The sequence below is a fragment of the Haliotis rubra genome, unplaced genomic scaffold (genome assembly GCF_003918875.1).
Source record: "Haliotis rubra isolate DU_JTF1 unplaced genomic scaffold, ASM391887v1 Scf281, whole genome shotgun sequence".
NCBI classification, from domain to species: domain Eukaryota; kingdom Metazoa; phylum Mollusca; class Gastropoda; order Lepetellida; family Haliotidae; genus Haliotis; species Haliotis rubra.
This window is the reverse complement of record NW_025766903.1, coordinates 291,561-313,558: the sequence shown is the minus strand read 5'-3', so window position 1 is coordinate 313,558 and position 21,998 is coordinate 291,561. Positions and strand designations below refer to the sequence as shown.

Here is a 21,998-nt window from a genome sequence, read left to right as displayed (position 1 = left end):
GGCTATGGTAGCCACGTGTTCTGACAGCAAATACTGTTGAAGGGAGTCCGCAGTAAAGGTGAGTGTTTGTAGAAGTTCGGGTGACATATAAGTTTCGTGTTCACTCAAAGGTCAAGGTTTGCTAAAGCCTGACCCGACCAAAACAACCCACATAGCCCATTTCCGTGAGTGACAAAAACCGACTAATCACACTGTCCGGGTCTTCTACTGACCGTTTACACTAGCACTAACACGTCACACGTCTCAAACAAACCCGTGGAAGTCTCATTGCGCATACACAGTTCTTGAACCTTGGATCCTGGTGAGTAACTCCCGTCTAGATGGGCGTGTCAATGATAGATCTTGAACTGACGATGAATTGCCACAATAGCTGAATAACTTGGGTTGCGACGTTAGGCAATTTTCAATTATCCACCTGAAATATTTTCCATGAATCATCAGTATTTTCATGCCGATATTCCTTGTTAACTATATGACATGTAATGAGGTGATTGAAGAGGGGGGAAGGAGAGGGAAGTACCATACACTGGGGGAGAAGAGAGGAAAATACCATACACTGGGGGAGAGGAGAGGAAAGTACCATCCACTGGGGAGAGGAGAGGAGAGGAAAGTACCATACACTGGGGGAGAGAAGAGGAAAGTACCATACACTGGGGGAGAGGAGAGGAGAGGGGAGGAAACACCATACACTGGGGAGAAGGAGAGAGGAAAATACCATACACTGGGGGAGAGAGAGGGAGGCACCATACTGGGGGAGAGGAGAGAAAAGCACCATACACTGGGGGGAGAGGAGAGGAAAGTACCATACACTGGGGAGAAGAGGAAAATACCATACACTGGGGAGAGAGAGAGGAAAATACCATACATACACTGGGGAGAGGAGAGGGAAGTACCATACACTGGGGAGAGAGAGAGGAAAAGTACCATACACTGGGGGGAGGAGAGGGAAGTACCATACACTGGGGGAGGAGAGAGGAAAAGTACCATACACTGGGGGAGAGGAGAGGAAAGTACCATACACTGGGGAGAGGGAGGAGGGAGAGAGGAAAAAGCACCATACACTGGGGAGAGAGAGAGGAAAGTACCATACACTGGGGAGAGGAGAGGAAAGTACCATACACTGGGGGAGAGAGAGGGAAGTACCATACACTGGGGAGAGGAGAGGAGGAAAGTACCATACACTGGGGGAGAGGAGAGGAAAGTACCATACACTGGGGAGAGGAGAGAGGAAAGTACCATACACTGGGGAGAGGAGAGGAAAGTACCATACACTGGGGGAGAGGAGAGGAAAGTACCATACACTGGGGGAGAAGAGGAAAGTACCATACACTGGGGGAGAGGAGAGGAAAGTACCATACACTGGGGGAGAGGAGAGGAAAGTACCATACACTGGGGGAGAGGAGAGGAAAGCACCATACACTGGGGAGAGGAGGAGGGAGGAGAGGAGAGGTACCATACACTGGGGAGAGGGGAGGAAAGTACCATACACTGGGGAGAGGAGAGGAGAGAGGAGAGGGAAGTACCATACACTGGGGGAGAGAGAGAGGGGAAGTACCATACACTGGGGGAGGAGAGGAAAGTACCATACACTGGGGGAGAGAGGAGAGGAAAGTACCATACACTGGGGGAGAGGAGAGGAGGTACCATACACTGGGGGAGAGGAGAGGAAAGTACCATACACTGGGGGAGAAGAGAGGGAAGTACCATACACTGGGGGAGAGGAGAGGAAAGTACCATACACTGGGGAGAGGAGGGAGGAAAGCACCATACACTGGGGGAGAGGAGGGGAGGTACCATACACTGGGGGAGAGGAAGAGGGAGTACCATACAGAGGAGAGGAAAGTACCATACACTGGGGGAGAGGAGAGGAAAGGTACCATACACTGGGGGAGAGAGAGAGGAAAGTACCACACTGGGGAGAGGGGAGAGGGGACACACTGGGGGAGAGGAGAGGAGCCACCACACACTGGGGGGAGAGGAGGAAAAGTACCACACACTGGGGAGAGGAGAGGGAAGTACCATACACTGGGGAGAGGAGGAGGAAGTACCATACACTGGGGGAGGAGGAGTACCATACACTGGGGGAGAGAGTACACACAGAGGAAAGCACCATACACTGGGGGAGAGGAGAGGAAAAGTACCATACACTGGGGGAGAGGAGAGGGGAAGTACCATACACTGGGGAGAGAGGAGAGGAAAAGTACCATACACTGGGGGAGAGAGGAGGGAGGTACCATACACTGGGGGGAGAGGAGAGGAAAGTACCATACACTGGGGGAGAGGAGAGGGAAGGTACCATACACTGGGGGGAGAGAGGAAGAGGGAGAGTACCATACACTGGGGAGACACTGGGGAGAGGGAGGTACCATACACTGGGGGAGAAGAGAGGAAAGTACCATACACTGGGGGAGAGAAGAGGAAAGTACCATACACTGGGGGAGAGGAGAGGGAAGTACCATACACTGGGGGAGAGGAGAGGAGAGGAAAGTACCATACACTGGGGAGAGGAGAGGAAAGTACCATACACTGGGGGAGAGGAGAGGAAAGTACCATACACTGGGGGAGAGGAGAGGAAAGTACCATACACTGGGGGAGAGGAGAGGAGAGGTACCATACAATGGGGGGAGGAGGAGAGGGAAAGTACCATACACTGGGGAGAGGAGAGAGAAGTACCATACACTGGGGGGAGAGGAAAGGGAAAGCACCATACACTGGGGAGAGGAGAGGGAGGCACCATACACTGGGGGAGAGGAGAGGAAAGTACCATACACTGGGGGAGAGAGGAGAGAGGGAGGTACCATACACTGGGGGAGAGAGGAAAGGGAGGTACCATACACTGGGGAGAGAGGAGAGGGAGGTACCATACACTGGGGGGAGAGGAGAGGGACCACCATACACTGGGGAGAGAGGAAAGGGAGGCACCATACACTGCTGGAGAGGAAAGGGAAGCATACAGATGTAGAGGAGAGGAGAGGAGAGCACCATTCTCTTCAGCAGTGGATTGTAGGTGCCATACACTGGGGGGAGAGGAAAGAGGGAAGCACTGATGTACACTAACCTCCTCTCACCCCAGTGTGGTATTTCCTCTCCTCTCCCCCAGTGTATGGACCTACCTCCTCTCCCTCAGGTGAGGTACCTCCCCAGTGTATCCCTCTCCCCAGTGTATGGTACTCCTCCTCAAGCCCTCTCCCCAGTGTATCAGTACCTCCAAATCTCTCCCATACACTGGGGGGGGAAAGGGCGATACCATACACTGGGGAGAGAGGAAAGGGAAGTACCATAAACTGAATGAGAGGAAAGAGCGGTACCATACACTGGGGTAGAGGAAATGGAAGTACCTTAAACTGAATGAGAGGAAAGAGCGGTACCATACACTGGGGTAGAGGAAATGGAGGTACCATACACTGGAGGAGAGGGTAGAGAGGTACAATAAACTGGGGGAGAGGAAAGGGCGGTACCATACACTGGGGGAGAGAGGGAGAGGAAAGTGCCATACAATGGGGAAGAGAGGAGAGGGAGGTACCATACACTGGGTGAGAGGAAAGGGCAGTAACATACACTGGGGGAGAGGAGAGGGAGGTACCATACACTGGGGAGAGGATTGTGAGGGTACCATACACTGGAGGAGAGAGGATAGGGAGGTACCATACACTGGGGAGAGGAAAGGGCTGTACCATACACTGGGGGAGAGGAAAGGGCGGTACCATACACTGGGGAGAGGAAAGGGCGGTACCATACACTGGGGGAGAGGAAAGGGCGGTACCATACACTGGGGGAGAGGAAAGGGAGGTACCATACACTGGGGGAGAGGAAAGGGCGGTACCATACACTGGGGGAGAGGAAAGGGCGGTACCATACACTGGGGGAGGGGAGAGGGAGGTACCATACACTGGGGAGAGGAAAGGGCTGTACCATACACTGGGGGAGAGGAAAGGGCGGTAACATACACTGGGGGAGAGGATTGTGAGGTACCATACACTGGAGGAGAGGAAATGGAGGTACCATACAGTGGGGTGGTGGAAAGGGCTGTACCATACACTGGGGAAGAGGAAAGGGAGGTACCATACACTGGAGGAGAGAGTAGGGAGGTACCATACACTGGGGGAGAGGAAAGGGCGGTACCATACACTGGGGCAGAGGAAAGGGAGGTACCATAAACTGGAGGAGAGGAAAAGGAGGTACCATTCACTTGGGGGAGAGGAGACTGAAGTACCAAACATTCGCTTCCCACGAGGCAATATGGACGTATCCGTGCAATTTCCGGTATATAATCGTGGAGAAGGGATGTCTGGAAATACAACAGCTTTCACAACAACTCCAACTTGGCGACACACGTGTGTAGGTCGACAACTTGCCGCTGTGTCTCAGGAGTGTGTAGGACGACGGCCAGCAGGTTCGGCAGCCCAGTGTTGACTAGAGTGTAACTTACTCCACCTCCCATTGTTACACGTGGTACCCCTGAGGACACTGAGTGCAACATCGTACAGCTGGACCACCAGAACATGTGTTGCTATAAACCATTGATTGGTAGATATCCACAGTCACACCCTTTCCTGGTAGATACTCACAGTCACACCCTTTCCTGGTAGATACTCACAGTCACACCCTTTCCTGGTAGATACTCACAGTCACACCCTTTCCTGGTAGATACTCCTAGTAACACCCTTTCCTGGAAGATACTCACATTCACACCCTTTCCTGCTAGATACTCACAGTCACACCCTTTCCTGGCAGATACTCACAGTCACACCCTTTCCTGGTAGATACTCACAGTCACACCCTTTCCTGGTAGATACTCACAGTCACACCCTTTCCTGGTAGATACTCACAGTCACACCCTTTCCTGGTAGATACTCCTAGTAACACCCTTTCCTGGAAGATACTCACAGTCACACCCTTTCCTGGTAGATTTCCTGGTAGATACTCATCCTAGTCACACCCTCACAGTTCCTGGTAGATACTCATAGTCACACCCTTTCCTGGTAGATACTCACAGTCACACCCCTTTCCTGGTAGATGCTCACATACTCACACACCCTTCCTCCTGGTAGATACCTTTCCACAGTCACACCCTTTCCTGGTAGATACTCACTCACAGTAGATACTCACACCCTCCCTCACAGACCACACCCTTTGCTAGATACTCAACAGTCACACCCTTTTCCTGGTAGATACTCACAGTCTGGTAGATACTCACTCACACAGATACTCACCTTTCCTGGTAGATACTCACAGTCACACCCTTTCCTGGTAGATACTCACAGTCACACTGGTACTTTCAGTCACTGGTAGATACTCACAGTCACACCCTTTCCTGGTAGATACTCACAGTCACACCCTTTCCTGGTAGATACTCACAGTCACACCCTTTCCTGGTAGATACTCACAGTCACACCCTTTCCTGGTAGATACTCACAGTCACACCCTTTCCTGGTAGATACTCACAGTCACACACTTTCCTGCTAGATACTCACAGTCACACCCTTTCCTGTTAGATACTCACAGTCACACCCTTTCCTGGTAGATACTCACAGTCACACCCTCCTTTGCTTGGTTCACTCGGTCACACCTTACTATGGAAACGGGTATACAGCTACTAACTTGGAAGCAGAAAATCTCACAAGGGACCGTGGGGACCTCTGTTACCAGCACTGACCCAAGCAAGAATATGGTAACTATTAACATATCTGAGGTAGGAGATGACGGAGTTCCTGCAGCGTTGTTGGAGGATTCGGACAAGGTCGTGTACGACGTGATGTAACGTCATTTGTAGGCCTGTAGACACACGTCCAGCAGTCAGCTCCCTGAACAATGACAAGGGACTCACCGACTCATCGGCGCTGAGAACTCTTCTCCACTCACGTACAAGTGTTGTCTGCTCCTCTGGAGACTTCCATGTCGATGGTCTGGCGTCAGAATTAGTCGAAGGACTGGGACGTCTTGCAGTGATGCTTAAACGTCGTTGAACTGTTCTCGCAGGAACACCTCTGTTGCCAGGTATGGTATGGACTGTAAGGGTTGCTGGCTGGAACCTTTGTTGCAGGTGCGTGGGGTCGTTACTGGTGGACGTCCTCTATGGGGACTGCAGTGGCTAAAAAATGTCATGCTTCTGAGTATGTTTATCGGTTGTGATTCAGCCTTGGGAAGCAGGCCATGAACGTTGTTGTTTCGGAGATGGGACGTGATGAGAATGGAAGGCTCTCACCTTTCAACACATACCCTTGTCTATACCTTCTGTGGCCAATACAACATCGTCATAAATGACTTATTCCAATCTGGACAGACAACCTAAATACGTGCAACCGATAGTTAATTTGTACGTTATTTATACCCAGTTTGGAGTGTCACTTCTTTTGTATCTGACCTCTGATACAGCACCCAGTCTGGTCCTTCTGTATGTGGCACTAATATGTTTACATACAAATAAACTTGAAATGATATATCTTAGATGTTTGAGTGTGTGAGGGACACACAGCGAAATATTCGGTACAGGTGCCCCAGGTCTCCACCACTGTTAACACGGAGGCTGGGTGGAGGGATGGGTGGGGGGTCTGAGGTAAAGGTTGAAATTCGAGTGACTTTTAAGTGTACAGTTCTTTCACATGCTCCCGACCAGCCCAACTAAGTCAACACACAACCCATTCCGTACATACCCTGGCTGATCATCCAGCGTCAGGGCGCAGTCTCCGCCCCTACCAGGCACACCGTGTGTGGTGTTACTGGGGCCCTACATGAACACGTCGAAGGTTTCAACAAACCAGTGGATGTCTCATTGCGAATATGACGTTCTTGAGAGCTTGTATCTTCGTGAGTATCTCACTTTGATAAAGACGTGTAGGATGTGTGTGGTGTGTGGAAAGGGGTTTCGGAGTTAAAGTTCACTTGACATTTATGTTAGCTTAATGTATCAGCAATATATTGAAACGACATTCTGTTTTGAATAGCACGACAGAGTGAGGCAATATTCACTCACCTGAAATATCTTAATGAATCATCAATATTTATATACAGATGTTTGTTTTCAACTGTTACCCATTTGAGATGCCATGTAATTAGATGGTTTATTGGAGGTTGTGTACAGATATTCCCCACGTACATTCATGACAATAGAATAACAAATAAATACGGTATGCATCTACAATGAGTAACGACAGATTTTCCAGAAATAAGAACTTTTTTGTGTCAGGTCGACAAGCTTGTTGTATGTTTCAGGTTACACGTGTGTGTAGGTCGACGTGCCTGTATGTTTTAGGTTACACGTGTGTGTAGGTCTACGTGCTTGTTGCGTGTTACAGGTTACACGTGTGTGTAGGTCGACATGCTTGTTGTATGTTTTAGGTTACACGTGTGTGTAGGTCGACGTGCCTGTATGTTTTAGGTTACACGTGTGTATTGGTCGAGATGCTTGTTGTATGTTTCAGGTTACACGTGTGTGTGTAGGTCGGCGTGCCTGTATGTTTTAGGTTACACGTGTGGGTGTAGGTCGACGATGCCTGTATGTTTTAGGTTACACGTGTGTTTTGGTCGACGTGGTTGTTGCGTGTTACAGGTTACACGTCGGTGTAGGTCGACATGCTTGTTGCATGTTTTAGGTTACACGTGTGTGTAGGTCTACGTGCTTGTTGCGTGTTACAGGTTACACGTGTGTGTAGGTCGACATGCTTATTGCATGTCTTAGGTTACGCGTGTGTGTAGGTCGACATGCTTGTTGTATGTTTTAGGTTACACGTGTGTGTAGGTCGACGTGCCTGTATGTTTTAGGTTACACGTGTGTGTAGGTCGAGATGCTTGTTGTATGTTTCAGGTTACACGTGTGTGTAGGTCGACGTGCCTGTATGTTTTAGGTTACACGTGTGTATTGGTCGAGATGCTTGTTGTATGTTTCAGGTTACACGTGTGTGTAGGTCGACGTGCCTGTATGTTTTAGGTTACACGTGTGTGTAGGTCGACGTGCCTGTATGTTTTAGGTTACACGTCTGTATTGGTCGAGATGCTTGTTGTATGTTTCAGGTTACACGTGTGTGTAGGTCGACGTGCCTGTATGTTTTAGGTTACACGTGTGTGTAGGTCGAGATGTTTGTTGTATGTTTCAGGTTACACGTGTGTGTAGGTCGACGTGCCTGTATGTTTTAGGTTACACGTGTGTGTAGGTCGACGTGGTTGCTGTATGTTTTAGGTTACACGTGTGTGTAGGTCGACATGCTTGTTGTATGTTTTAGGTTACACGTGTGTGTAGGTCGACGTGCCTGTATGTTTGAGGTTACATGTGTGTGTAGGTCGACGTGGTTGCTGTATGTTTTAGGTTACACGTGTGTGTAGGTCGACATGCTTGCTGTATGTTTTAGGTTAGACGTGCGTGTGTCTGTATATACTGCATGTCCATACGTCGACCAACACCTGACATACCTAACACGACGTTTTCTTTACTTTCAGGCTTGCATGGTCAGCTCAGTATTGACGCAGACGTCGGATCCCTGCACTGGACATGTGAGTGAGGCCGCTCAGGGGCCACTGCTGGGTTACACGTGGTCATCTGCGGTCAACACCACACTCACACTCACACACACATACTCACTCACTCACTCACTCACTCAACACACACACACACACACACACACACACACACATACACATACACGCACGCACACCATTTAGCGAGTAGCAGTCAAATATATAAACTTGCGATTGATCTTTAAAGTAGCAATTATATTTTCAAATTAATCCCGAGATGATTACTGAACTACGAGCAAGTTATGACCGCGTTTATTACATGCTTGTTAAAGTCGGGCTACTTGTACAGCAGGCATTGCTGTGATATCAACAATATTACACTGATCTTCCTCTTACATTTCATGTGACTCACCTGATGTGTAAAATGGCTACACTGGGATGCGTTCTGCACGCATTTCACCATCAGTCAATAAAACGTTCAGCCCCGTTACAGTGGGGATAAAGACTTTCCCCAAAGTTTGAAGCTATTCGGTGAACCTGTGCACGATTCTTTTATCATCATTTGAATGGGCTGACAACATATGCTTCACCTGTCACATGCTCGTCTGTTTTGTACACAGTAGGAACAAATAGTGACGATTATAGGTTTGTTATGGCGACGTATGATGTTTCGCAATACTATCTGTCTGTATCCAGGTCTGTGAGACGCCAGGCTATGAGTGTCGCCTTGTCGTCGTGTCCTGCGCACCTGACAGCCCGTGCCCACCACAACCAGAGTGTGTCCGTGAGTGACAGATATACATATAGAGTGAGTGAGTGAGTGAGTGAGTGATAAAATGAGTGAGTGAGTGATACAAAGTGATAAAATGAGTGAGTGATAAGATGAGTGAGTGTGTGAATGAGTGAGTGATAAAATGAGTGATAAAATGAGTGATAAAATGAGTGATAAAATGAGTGATAAAATGAGTGACAAAATGCGTGAGTGAGTCTGTGAGTGATAAAATGAATGATAAAATGAGTGAGTGAGTGATAAAATTAGTGAGTGATAAAATGAGCGAATGTAGAATAAATTTGCGTTTTCTGATGTCAGTAGAGGTTAAATAAATGTTACCTTGGAACTTCAGAGAATAAGTCCGTGTTGTTTCAGTATGAGTCCTAGCCATAAAACTCAAGTCTGCATAGACAGGAAGTTTACATGGAAGCTCCAGCGAAACAGAATAACTTGGGCTACCTCTTGTAAAAGTTCATTGTGTACGAAGGTAACGTTGATAAAAGAATATGCAATACATGCTGTGAGATAAGTGATGATGACCTGGTGTGTTTGTCACATAGCGGGAAGGTCTTCCCATGTTTCCTCCTGGGGTCTGTTTCAGCAAGTGGCCAGGGACTTGTCGGAGCCTGTCGGTACGGCAGCCCAGTGCTGGAGCAGACAGGTGGACAGACGTACAACACCCCGTACTGTAACGATCAGAAACTTTGCCCTGACACCACCGAGTGCAGCACCGAAATACAAGACATCCAGTCCCTCTGCTGCTGGAACCCATTTCTTGGTAGGTACACACTCCGTCACACCCACCACTGGTAGGTACACACTCCATCACAGCCACACTCCATCACAGCCACCACTGGAAGGTACACACACGTTCCCTCACACCCACCACTGGTAGGTACACTCACACCCACTCACAGCCACCACCACTGGTAGGTAAACTCTCTCACACCCCACCACTCCCTCCACACCCACCACACACGCTCCCTCACACCCACCACTGGTAGGTACACGTTCCCTCGTAGGTACACACCCACCACTGGTAGGTAAGCTCCCTCACACCCACCACTGGTAGGTACACTCTCCCTCCACACCCACCACTGGTGGGTACACTCTCCCCTCACACCCACCACTGGTGGGTCCTCCTCTCACACCCACCACTGGTAGGTACAACTCCCTCTCACACCCACCACCCACCACTGGTAGGTACACCCTCCCTCACACCCACCACTGGTAGGTACACCCACCACTCACACCCTCCCTCACACCCACCACTAGGTACACCAGGTACACACACCCCTCCTCACTCCCACCACTGGTAGGTACACGCTCCCTCACACCCACCTCTCCCTCACACCAACCACTGTAGGTACACATTCACACTTCTATGTATACATCAGACACACCCACACCTGGTATGTATACATCAGACACACTCACACCTGGTATGTATACATCAGACTCACCCACCACTGGTATGTATACATCAGACACACTCACACCTGGTATGTATACATCAGAAACGCCCACACCTGGTATGTATACAGGGCGTTGGGGTAGCCTAGTGGTTAAAGCGTTGGCTCGTCACGCCGAAGACCCGGTTTCGTTTTCCCCACATGTGCACAATGTGTGAAGCCCATTTCTGGTGTCCCCCAACGTGATATTGCTGGAATATTGCTAAAAGCGGCTTAAAACTAAACTCAGTCAGTTAGTGGTATGAATACATCAGACACATTCACACCTGTATGTATACATCAGACACACACACACATCTATATGTATACATCAGACACACACACACCTGGTATGTACACATCAGACACACACACACCTGTTATGTATACATCAGACATACCCATCAGTATGTATACATCAGACACATTCACACCTGTATGTATACATCAGACACATTCACACATGTATGTATACATCAGACATACCCACCTGTATGTATACATCAGACACATTCACATCTGGTATATATACATCAGACACACTCACTTCTGTATGTATACATCAGACACCCACACGCCTGGTATGTATACATCAGACACACACACCTGTATGTATACATTAGACACATTCACACCTGGTATGTATACATCAGACACATTCACACCTGCATGTATACATTAGACACATTCACACCTGTATGTATACTTCAGACACATTCACACCTGTATGTATACATCAGACACATTCACACCTGTTATATAAACATCATACACACACACACACACACACCTGGTATGTATACATCAGACACACACACACCTGTATGTATACATCAGACACATTCACACCTGTATGTATACATCAGACACATTCACACCTGTATGTATACATCAGACACATTAACACCTTTTATGTATACATCAGACACACACACACACACCTGGTACGTATACATCAGACACATTCACACCTGCATGTATACATCAGACACATTCACACTTCTATGTATACATCAGACACACCCACACCTGGTATGTATACATCAGACACACTCACACCTGGTATGTATACATCAGAAACGCCCACACCTGGTATGTATACAGGGCGTTGGGGTAGCCTAGTGGTTAAAGCGTTGGCTCGTCACGCCGAAGACCCGGTTTCGTTTTCCCCACATGTGCACAATGTGTGAAGCCCATTTCTGGTGTCCCCCAACGTGATATTGCTGGAATATTGCTAAAAGCGGCTTAAAACTAAACTCAGTCAGTTAGTGGTATGAATACATCAGACACATTCACACCTGTATGTATACATCAGACACACACACATCTATATGTATACATCAGACACACACACACTTGGTATGTATACATCTGACACAAAAAGAACATGTATGTCTACCTCAGACACACACACCTGTATGTATACATCAGACAGACACTGTATTCACATTCCTTGTATGTCTACCTCAGACACACACACCTGTATGTATACATCAGACACATTCACACCTGTATGTATACATCAGACACATTCACACCTGTATGTATACATCAGACACATTCACACCTGGTATGTATACATCAGACACATTCACACCTGTATGTATACATCAGACACATTCACACCTGTCAGACACATTCACATGTATACTGTGTCCGTTTCCTGTGTGTGTGTCCTTGTTCCACATGTGTCTGTGTCTGTGTGTGGTGTGTCTGTCCATGTGTCTGTCCTGTGTCCACGTCTGTGTGTGTCTGGTCCTGTCCTGTTCCTGTGTCTCTGTGTGTCTGTGTCTGTCAAGTTCGGGTTGTGTGTGTCCGTTTGTCTGTGTCTCGGTGTGTGTATGTGTCCACCTGGGGTGCCTTGTCCATCCTGTGTTCCTGTGTGTGTGTCCAGGTGTGTGTGTGTGTCCGGTTCCTGTGTGTCCATGTGTGTCAAGTTCCATGTGTCCATTCCTGTGTGTGTCCCGTTCTGTCAGGTTTCCTGTGTGTGGGTCCATCTGTGTGTCCATCAGTTTTCCTGTGTCTCCATCCATGTGTTCTCATTCCATGTATGTGTCCATGTTTCCTGATATTATGTCTCCACCTGGGGTTGTGTATACCTGTGTCCATGGGTTTCCATGTGTGTGTCAGGTGTCTTGTCCTGGGTTTCCATCAGGTGTGTGTCCCATCAGGGCTTCCACGTCTGTTGTGTTTGTCCACATGGGTCTGTGTGTGTGTGTCCAGTTCATCTGTGTGTCCATGTTCCATTTCAGTTTCTGTGTCAGTTGTCCATTCCATGTGTTTCTGTCTGGTGTCTCAGGTTCTCGGGTTCAGTGTGTGTCCTTGGGTTTCCATGTGTGTGTGGGTTCCACGTGTGTCGTTTGTGTGTCTGTGTCCAGTCCATATTCTCTGTCCTGGTGTGTCCACCTGTGTGTGTGTGTGTGTGTCCAGGTCCCTCCATGTGTGGGTGTGTCTCCGGGACCTGATTCCATCCACATTCCACCTGGTTGTGTGATCAGACCATTTCACTGGTTGTGTGGCCATGGGACCTCCACACCTGTTATGTCCACATCGGACATCTGTGTGTGAGCCATCAGGACACATTCCATGTGTGATGCATCAGACACATTCCACCCTGTGTGTGTCAGACACATTCACTTGCGTGTGTGTATGCATCAGACATGCCACCTGTGTGTATGCATCAAGGACGTTCATGGGTTGTGGGACATGGGACACACCCTCCTGTGTGTAAGATCGGACGCCCACGCCTGGGTGTGTGTGATCAGGACAGCACTAGACTTGGTTGTGTGTCACGTCAGGCCACACCACCTTGGTGTGTGTACATCGGACATTTTTGTGTGTAGACATCGGACACATTCACCCTGGTGTGTGTGTCAGGACCACACACACCTGGTTGCAGTATGCATCGGACCACATTCACCTGCGTGTGGCCATTGGGACACATTCCACGCCTGTGTGTGTCTTCGGACACATTCACGCCTGTGTGTATGCATCCAGGACACGTTCACGTTGTGTAAGATAATGCACCTGGTTGTGTGTGTGTGTGTGTCACGTCGGACGTTTAGCATGTGTGTGTGCAGTCGGACCGTTCATGCCCCCATCCACATCTTTCCTATACATCCAGACTCATTTATTTCCCCATGTTTCCTTCCACCTGTATGCCTCCATCCATTTATACATCTTTATTCCACCATGCCTTCCCCATCAAGTTTCCATTCCATATCCATTCCATTTATCCATTCCTATATACATTTTCTTTCATTTTGTCTAAGTCCATTCACATGCTGTCAGAACCTCCTCAGTTTATTCATATATATTCATTCCCCATCCAGAACATTCCACATATACATTTTCTGTCCATGTTTATTTTTCCTCCATCCGTTTATATTGTCCTTATTTATCGTTATGTCCCCATCCGTTCCATTCCACTATATACATCCATTCCACCTGTGTATTCATGTATTCTGTCCATTTCCTGTTCCATCCGTTTCCACATGTGTCCATCCAGTTACATTCCTTGTCCATCCATTTGTCCTTGTCTTGTCCGTCAGGTGTGTGTCCATCTGGGTGTGTGTCCACACCTGTGTGTCAGGTTTCCTGATCCACCTGGGTGTGTGTCAGGTTGTGTCCACTGTGTGTGTCCAGTGTGTGTCCATCAGTTGTGTCTGGCCATTCCACTGTGTGTGTCGGGTTGTGTGTGTGTGGGGTGTCAGGTTGTGTGTGTGTGTGTGTCCTTGTGTGTCAGGTTTCATTCCACCTGGGTGTGTCCATCCAGTTGTGTCCATGTGTCCATTCCTTGTGTGTCAGGTGTGTGTCCATGTGTCCTGTGTGTCCATCTGATTCCACATGTGTGTTCCTGGGGTCTTGTCCATGTCTGTCTCAAGTTGTGTGTCCATGGGTTGTCCATGTGTCCACATGTGTGTGTGTCAGGTTTGTGTGTGGCTGTCAGGTCTGATTCCACCTGTGTGTCAGTTCCTGTGTCTGGGATCAGTTTCCATTCCACCTGCATGTATACATCCAGTTCCTGTGTCCATTCCTGGTGTCTCCAGGTTTGATTCCATGTGTGTCCATGCTGTCCATCAGGTTTCTGTGTCAGACATTCCACATGTGTCAGTTCCTGTGTGTTCCTGTGTGTCAGGTCCACCTGTGTGATCAGACACATTCACACCTGGTATGTATACATCAGACACATTCACACCTGGTATGTATACATCAGACACAATACCACACACACACACTGGTATGTATCATCAGGACACATTCACCTGGTATGTATACATCAGACACATTCACACCTGTATGTATACATCAGACACACACACACCTGGTATGTATACATCAGACACATTCACACCTGTATGTATACATCAGACACATTCACACCTGGTATGTATACATCAGACACATTCACACCTGTATGTATACACACCTGGTATGTATACATCAGACACATTCACACCTGGTATGTATACATCAGACACATTACACACCTGTATGTATACATCAGACACATTCACACACCTGTATGTATACATCAGACACATTCACACCTGTATGTATACATCAGACACATTCACACCTGTATGTATACATCAGACACATTCACACCTGGTATGTATACATCAGACACACACACACCTGGTATGTATACATCAGACACATTCACACCTGTATGTATACATCAGACACATTCACACCTGGTATGTATACATCAGACACACACACACACCTGGTATGTATACATCAGACACATACACATCAGACACATTGTACCTGCATGTATACATCAGACATGTACATCAGACACATTCACACCTGTATGTATACATCAGACACATTCACACCTGTATGTATACATCAGACACATTCACACCTGTATGTATACATCAGACACATTCACACCTGGTATGTATACATCAGACACATTCACACCTGGTATGTATACATCAGACACACACACCTGTATGTATACATCAGACACATACACACATCTGGTATGTATACATCAGATGTACACAGACACACCTGGTATATGTATACATCAGACACATTCACACCTGTATGTATACATCAGACACATTCACACCTGGTATGTATACATCAGACACATTCACACCTGTATGTATACATCAGACACATTCACACCTGGTATGTATACATCAGACACATTCACACCTGGTATGTATACATCAGACACACACACACACCTGTATATACATCAGACACATTCACACACATCAGACACATTCACACCTGTATGTATACATCAGACACATTCACACCTTATGTATACATCAGACACATTCACACCTGTATGTATACATCAGACACATTCACACCTGGTATGTATACATCAGACATTCACACCACACCTGTATGTATACATCAGACACACATATGGCACATCAGACACACCTGGTATGTATACATCAGACACACATTCACACCTGTATGTATACATCAGACACATTCACACCTGTATGTATACATCAGACACATTCACACTGGTATGTATACATCAGACACATTCACACCTGGTATGTATACATCAGACACATTCACACCTGGTATGTATACATCAGACACATTCACACCTGGTATGTATACATCAGACACACATTCACACCTGTATGTATACATCAGACACATTCACACCTGTATGTATACATCAGACACATTCACACCTGTATGTATGTATATACATCAGACAGACACACACACACCTGGTATGTATACATCAGACACATTCACACCTGTATGTATACATCAGACACATACATCAGACACACACCTGTATGTATACATCAGACACATTCACACCTGTATGTATACATCAGACACATTCACACCTGGTATGTATACATCAGACACATTCACACCTGTATGTATACATCAGACACATTCACACCTGTATGTATACATCAGACACATTCACACCTGTATGTATACATCAGACACATTCACACCTGGTATGTATACATCAGACACATTCACACCTGTATGTATACATCAGACACATTCACACCTGGTATGTATACATCAGACACATTCACACCTGTATGTATACATCAGACACATTCACACCTGGTATGTATGCACATGACATTCACAGACACACATACACCATTCACACCTGCATGTATACATCAGACACATTCACACCTGTATGTATACATCAGACACATTCACACCTGGTATGTATACATCAGACACATTCACACCTGGTATGTATACATCAGACACACACACACACCTGTATGTATACATCAGACACACACACACCTGTATGTATACATCAGACACATTCACACCTGGTATGTATACATCAGAGACACACACACACACACACCTGGAATGTATACATCAGACACATTCACACCTGTATGTATACATCAGACACATTCACACCTGTATGTATACATCAGACACATTCACACCTGTATGTATACATCAGACACACACACACACCTGTATGTATACATCAGACACATTCACACCTGCATGTATACATCAGACACATTCACACCTGTATGTATACATCAGACACATTCACACCTGTATGTATACATCAGACACATTCACACCTGGTATGTATACATCAGACACATTCACACCTGGTATGTATACATCAGGACACACACACACCTGGTATGTATACATCAGACACACACACACCTGTATGTATACATCAGACACATTCACACCTGTATGTATACATCAGACACATTCACACCTGGTATGTATACATCAGACACACACACACCTGGTACGTATACATCAGACACATTCACACCTGTATGTATACATCAGACACATTCACACCTGGTATGTATACATCAGACACATTCACACCTGCATGTATACATCAGACACATTCACACCTGTATGTATACATCAGACACATTCACACCTGGTATGTATACATCAGACACATTCACACCTGGTATGTATACATCAGACACACACACACACCTGGTATGTATACATCAGACACACACACACCTGTATGTATACATCAGACACATTCACACCTGGTATGTATACATCAGACATTCACACCTGGTATGTATACATCAGACACACCTGGTATGTATACATCAGACACATTCACACCTGTATGTATACATCAGACACATTCACACCTGGTATGTATACATCAGACACATTCACACCCTGTATGTATACATCAGACACATTCACACATGTATGTATACATCAGACACACACACATACACACCTGTATGTATACATCAGACACATTCACACCTGTATGTATACATCAGACACATTCACTCCTGTATGTATTTATCATACAATCACCTTGGAGGTACACGCGTAAGTATCACTGCTTGGTATCACCATAGTCGACATACAATGTTTTGATCGGAGAAGACGTTGATTATTCTATATTGCCTTCACAGGTCCCAGGCCTGTCACTACACCGCCTGTGACGAGCAACCCATTCGGCAACTTTAACGGTCATTGTGCGAAGACGTTCCCCCTTCCTGCTTTCTTCTGTGACTTTATGGTTCCCCGGTGTGAGCAGGACAGCGACTGTCTCCCCGGCTCCAAGTGCTGCTCCACAGACAAGTGTGGGAGGCGGGGGTGTCTGCTGGCCAGGTTCACGAGAGAGTGTTCCTTCCTGGATAGACTCATGGGCCTGTGTGAAGATTAAACCATGGGCTGTACCGAGATTACTGTACCAAACCACTTAACTCTATCAATATTGAACGAATTATCTCAGGCTATAATCGTTGTATCTGATACCCTTACAGTCTTGCTGATTTTGAAACACATATCATAAATAAACTGGTCTTGACTTCAAAGCGAAAATATTGTGTTTAACAGATCACTGGTCGGTGTAAGGCAATCCGAGAACATACATTGGGTACAGATCCTAGTACTGTGTACCAAGCCCGGTGTATCTGCCTACATACGCGTATTTACATATGATGTATACACATGGACAAAGTGTCGCAACAACCATGATGTCATACAGGCATTTATATTCATGTCATGATTATGTTTGTTTGTGTGATTATTTTTACCTTTCTAAATTTTAGATATGCACATACTTCGAAGAAAGGTTTCACGTTTCAGTAAACTATTCTTACTGCTCAATAATTTGGAAATTGATTTCGCTGTAAAGAAGCAAATGTGGGTCGTCATTTGACAATTATTCAAAGAGGAATGCTGGCATGTCACTGAGGTTGTTGCAAGAGATGTTTGGATGTCACCCATCGGCTATTACCTGATTGGTCAGAATATACCAGCAAACTAATGACGATAAGAACCCTCGTGTTGACCTCGAATGACAACAACTTGGTGTACACGTTTGTTATGTGTTGGACTGACTGACTGAATGAGTTTGGTTTTACGCCGCTTTTAGCGATATTCCAGCAATATCACGGCGGGGACACCAGAAATGGTTATGTGTTGGAACTAGGCCCTCCATCAAGAACGCCTCCACCTCAACGTCTGATGCAGACAGTGATGATGAGGAGGATTAGGGATGGTCAAGTCGTGTGCATCCCTTTCTGTCCATAGAACTGCCGGCAGATGGGGAAACACATGGATGAAGATTGTCATTGAGCAGGCATTGTATTTATGTGTGAAGCGTGTATATAAGTTGTCCTGTTTGACATGTTTATCAGATTCCTGATGAGACTACACTCGATACGACAAAACCTGATTGTGAAACATCGCCAGTCACCAGCCGACAGTCGATAATTACACGTGTGGTCGTGTCAGGTAGGAGCCTATGCACAACTCCCAAAAGCAAGTAGCAAACAGCAGTTATTTATGATCCGGAGCTTTCCACTTGCAAATGTGAGGTAGAATCATACAGATAAACTCATGCCTTCAGCAGCTGGTAATGTCAGACGGTTCTCGCTGTTACTTGTAGGGGATGTCACACAACACTCAAACCCCATAAGCAGGTCCAAATGATGTCTCACTGTCATATGTAAAAACATAAACTTATTTTACATGATGTTGTGTGGTAAATAAAGGGTTTGATCTATGCAGCTTCAACCAAAATATTCAGCTTCCCAAGTACAATAGTCATTCTGAAATAAGGCTTTGAGTATGTGAAAATGAAATGTACGTTACTGTCCCAGCCTGAAAGTACTCGAACTTCACTATGATCTGGTCTTACTGTAGCTGCATTCAAAGTTCCTTGTAGTGTTTCCGTTTATTACCATCATGTACACTTCACATACAAGCAACTGTTTTAAATCTTGATGAATTTCTTCCAAAGTTAAACTTCAGCTCTTCTATGTCCCAACCTTTGCAGCAATGTCCGCTACCCTCACATTGCGATTCGTTTACAGCCAAATTAGCTATCTATCAGACTCATTTGTCTGTCAGATATAAAGGTGGCAGTCATTTCTTTTAGGATATTCACAAATTCACATCATTTCAAAACTGCTATATACAGTTATACGGTGTACAAAAATTCAAATCCGAGAGTAATTATAACAATGGAATGTACGTTACTGATGTTTTCTTCTCAAGAATAATTTAACCAATCTTGTAAGGCTGATTATGTTCATGTAACTTACATGGACTGTCAGAATCACAAGTTTCGTCGATGTTAGCTGGTGAGATAATGAATAAATTGATCCAATGTGAAATGTACGTGACCGAAACGTACGTTACCAGTTTGTACGACACTAACTGAAGACAGTGTTGCACAGAGGTTTTGTGCAAGGTTCATGAACCACTACCATGTGGCAAGTCACAGTGTATGTTCAAACTGAGTCATTGAGACCTAAACCTGGTTGCAGAGAAGTTTGAAAATTACAAGTGAAATGTCCGTTATCATCTGAAAACCTCGTGTATTTGGCAGAAAACCTTGTTAGTTCCCATTGTTTTATCATTTTAAAGTTGGAATTTACAATTGTCTGTTGGTTTCAAGCCTGTGTTGCCCCCTCATTGCTACCATAGTATTTACTTGGCAAAAATAAATTAACAGGGGAAAGTAACTGGATTTGAAATGTACGTTATATAACAGATTAAGTTGTTGACTTCACAAACTAGGAGCATTTCTCTATTTGTTTTATGTATCCCTCATTTGTGTGTTAGACTGTTAAGTGAATCATGAACTGCCGCAATTTATTGATGGGTTGTTTAACAGAATACTTGTTTACTTGTTCTTTCCTTTCCCTGTAGGTCGTTTCATGTAACTTAAAAGGCAGTTTCAATGGAAAGGCTTCTATCCATAGGTTAATTATGTTGTCTGCTTACTCACTAATACAAACAAGTGTTTTAGTCACAGGACAAACAATTCATCTCGTGTAGGAGACCACAATAGATAGAGCATTGGCACTTACAAAATGTATGTTACATTTATTCTGAGTTGTTATTCAATATTGACCTATATGAGAGATTGTGTTACCACTGTATCTATTTTTATCCGAAATAGGAACAAACACCATACTCGGATGGTCACGAAAAGTCTTTAAGTATTGAGACATTATTTGTTTTTAAACCTCGGAGTTCGAATAATCAAGTTCTATATTTTGTTCTGTCCATGTTCGAGTGAGGTATTCATGTTGTGCTGACTACTTACCTCACCCTTGTGTTTTTTCTACATTTATTGACTTTCCGTGAGTGCATTAAAACCACTGAAGCACTACAATATGATTCTGATTTATTTCTATAGATAATGAGTATTTTCAGAGGTCAGAGAGTCTGGTAACGTACATTTCCAAGGTGACTTCGCGAGTTGCCAGACACTGATATTGCACGGATCATAACTCAAAATATACATGTATACAACTTAACTTGAAAATATTTTGGTTTGTAATCCCAAAATAACATATTACGAAATGAATAGGTAATCTTTGAAATTCTGAGGATTTATTTTTTCTCACATGCAAATGGACCTGCTTATTGTAAGTCGCACATTGCCCGCCTCTATTGCTGCCGGGGGTGTATGTGTGTATATTGAGCAAACAATGAGCAAGCTACAATGAATGACAATACAGATTTCTAGTACAATGCAATTGAGTAACAAATCTAAAATATTGGGTCACAAATCTAAAATATTGGGTCACAAATCTAAAATATTAACTCACCAGAGTCTTGACTTTTACAGTAAGAGCAGATATACTGATTGAAGGTTGTTTACAATGACAGTAGACGAATAGGCAAGAACGATCGGTCTTGACGATGCTGACGATGGTAGACAGATGTACATAAATCCAGTCATGTGATAAGTCCGTGTCGCACAACACAACAACCAGCATTTATATAGATCTTACACAGTTCTCGAGCATTCTAGCAAAGGTAGGCTCCACCATTATCGTCTTATGGAATCA

At 45.6% G+C, this 21,998-nt stretch overlaps 1 protein-coding gene across 1 annotated transcript; it reads left to right on the top strand.

Annotated features, from left to right (window-relative positions):
- The first annotated feature begins 6,687 nt into the window (after nucleotides 1-6,687).
- Nucleotides 6,688-18,500, top strand: LOC124281293. Its single transcript, XM_046717320.1, has 5 exons — nucleotides 6,688-6,807; nucleotides 8,434-8,487; nucleotides 9,148-9,235; nucleotides 9,825-10,001; nucleotides 18,096-18,500. Exons 1-5 carry the CDS (start codon nucleotides 6,781-6,783, stop codon nucleotides 18,347-18,349), a joined length of 600 nt encoding a protein of 199 aa, XP_046573276.1. The 5' UTR covers nucleotides 6,688-6,780; the 3' UTR covers nucleotides 18,350-18,500.
- The last annotated feature ends 3,498 nt before the right edge of the window (nucleotides 18,501-21,998 follow it).